Source organism: Octopus bimaculoides, chromosome 1, assembly GCF_001194135.2.
Source record: "Octopus bimaculoides isolate UCB-OBI-ISO-001 chromosome 1, ASM119413v2, whole genome shotgun sequence".
NCBI lineage: Eukaryota > Metazoa > Mollusca > Cephalopoda > Octopoda > Octopodidae > Octopus > Octopus bimaculoides.
This window is the reverse complement of record NC_068981.1, coordinates 136,410,674-136,413,507: the sequence shown is the minus strand read 5'-3', so window position 1 is coordinate 136,413,507 and position 2,834 is coordinate 136,410,674. Positions and strand designations below refer to the sequence as shown.

Here is a 2,834-nt window from a genome sequence, read left to right as displayed (position 1 = left end):
TGTATGTATGTATGTATGTACAACATTATATATACAAAACTAAACTGACAATCTTTGTTGTTGTGTGATGTCGTTTTGGGAGAGTGAGCTTCATGGTTCTTACAGTTGGATAGCAACCACTTAACAATATGGATGTGGGTGCATATTATTGTGCCACTGGCACTAGCGGAGTCTCCACTATATGTCAAATATAGGAAGGGGCAGTGTGGTCAGATTTCAAGGCATCAAGTTCCTTCATAGATGACACAGCATCATGAGGACTTATGATTTGCTAAATGGTAAACCCTCTCAACTTCTGTCAACACAGAAAAACAACATATTAAATGATGAAACAACATGTGCTGCAAAAACTTGAGAAAAGAATTGGCAGTTTAAAGGATGTACAAGTTTCGGGGTGAAAGCTAACAAGGGCTTAAATATGATGAGAAAAGGATATGTTAGAAGGGAAGGCAGTACCTAGGGTGCATTACAGGCCTCAAACTTGTGGGAAGGAGGAAGGTTTCCTTAAACTGAAAACTTGGCCTAAATGCTGCCAACAGATGAGATTTCTGTTAAAGGGACAAATGGTACCAGGTGGAGGAGTTAATACACACAAATGCACAAATATATATATATATAGATCACTTACAAATACACAATAAAGCCATATAAACTGATAAGCTAATGAAAGTTCCTCTTTGTTGTCACTTGATCTGCCCAAAACAACCACCAAAACCACACCCAACTGTTTTGAGAAAAGGACAGGATAACAAGGCTAGAATGCTCTTAACCCATTAGTGCCTCAATTTTTTTTTTATTTATTACCAAAAATCCTTTTTTATGCAACTTTATCCAATACTAAATATATGAACAAATTTTTATTACAATATTTGAAAGACACTCCAGTCTTGATGACTAACTAAAGATATCTCATAAAAATATAGGTGTTGCAGAAATATGATGGATTATCCTTCTGGTCCTAAAAAAAGGACCATGGGCACTAATGGGTTAATTGTAGGTTCACTAGATCAGGGCCAACTTGGAGCTAGTCACTATCAACAATATTTAACTTGATATTGTTTGATAGTAGAGGAAAATGAATTTATAGATGTGGAATCAGATATAAGGATTGGCAAATACAGTAAGATTCTTAAAAGCAACTTACATATCTATCCAACCCACCCCATCAAAGCAAAATAAGAAAATAAAAAAAAAAAACTGGCATATGAGTCATATATATAATATTGATCTTTAACTAACCTGTTTTAGCATTCGATTTAAACATTTTAAGGATGTATTGAGATCTCTGAAGACTGGATAACCACTGCGTTCGGATATATCTGTGATGAGGTCATAACTTGTTTTTAGTTCTTCAAGTTCACTGAAAGAATAAGAAAGAACAAGAATACAAAACATGTTCACAAAAAGGTTTACAATTCAAAGATACATTATACATCACAAGATCATGGTTTCACTTCTTAGACCGAGTGGTGCGTTGTGTTCTTGAGCAAAACACTTCATCTCATGTTGCTCAGCAACCACTTCAACACCCGACATGTGGTACACCTGTTCAGACAACATCGATTTGATGGAAGGAGTGAGCTAATGTGTGTCACAATCATTTGATCACTATAAACTAATCATTTGTGCAGGTTATTCAGAAAATGCCGAATGATCATATGTGGTCTTCGACAAAAGAGTCCATCATATATCTTTTATCTTGTTTCAGTCGTTGGACTGTGGCCATGTTGGGGCACTGCCCTGAAGGGTCAAACAAATCAACTCCAGTACTTTTTCTTTTTGAAGTCTGGTACTTATCCTATTGGTCTCTTTTGCCAAGCTGTTAAGTCACAGGGATGTAAATAAACCAACACCAGTTCTCAAGTGATAGAGGAGGGACAAACATAAACATACATCTGACATGCTTCCTCAGTTTCTGTCAAGCAAATTCTTTCATATGGCATTGGTCAACCCAGAGAGTTATAGTAGAAGATACGTACTCAAGATGCTGTGCAGTGGGACTGAACCCCAAATCACATGGTTACAAAGAAAGCTTCTTAACCACAGAGCCATACCTTTGGAAGAAGCATTAGATCAGTGGAACAAATGCTTTACTATGTTTCTTCTAGTTCTTCGCATTCTGAGTTCAAATTCCACTGGAATCGGCTTTACCTTCCATCCCTTTGAGGTTGATAAAATACCAGTTTAGAACTGAAGTTGATGATACTAACTAAGTTCCCTCTCCTCATGGCCTAATGTCTAAATTAGAAACATATTTCATCCCAGGACTGAGACCAAAAGCAAAGTCTATAAACCTGGCAGCAAGACTTCATTTCAACTGAAGTATCACTGAAACAGACTAGGCAGATTATTCATATAGCCATTTCTATCATGTATTTAGTGATGTAGGACCCCCCCCCCCATTAAAATTTGTTTGATACTTTCATATTGAACATAATGTTGCCACTAACATTTCAGAAGTTATTAATGAATGCTGAAAAGCTACCTCAAATAACAGTCGTATATACGTGTGTGTGTGTGTCTCTCGTTGTCTTTACATTACATGTGAGTTGTAGATAAGTATCATTGTCATAAACAGTGCCATTCTTTTAAAATATTCTGCAGACATATGTCTGGCCATGGGGGACCATTACAATACTACAAAAACAGGTGGTTGGTGACAGGAGGGGCATCCAGTTGTAGATAATATATCTCAAACTGTCTGACCAATGCAAGCATAGAAAAAGTGAACATTAAAATGATTACACACACACACACAACACCAGAGAGAGAGAGAGAGAGAGAGAAAGAGAGAGAGAGAGAGAGAGAGAGAGAGAGAGAGAGAGAGAGAGAGA

The 2,834-nt window shown here is 36.9% G+C and overlaps 1 protein-coding gene across 1 annotated transcript in view; it reads right to left on the bottom strand.

Annotated features, from left to right (window-relative positions):
- LOC106880113 (uncharacterized) overlaps positions 1-2,834 on the bottom strand; it is a 191,305-nt gene that overhangs the window by 34,104 nt on the left and 154,367 nt on the right. Inside the window, exon 10 of the mRNA XM_052971017.1 lies at positions 1,240-1,360. Within this exon, the coding sequence (XP_052826977.1) occupies positions 1,240-1,360 (121 nt within the window). The remainder of the gene's footprint in view (positions 1-1,239; positions 1,361-2,834) is intronic.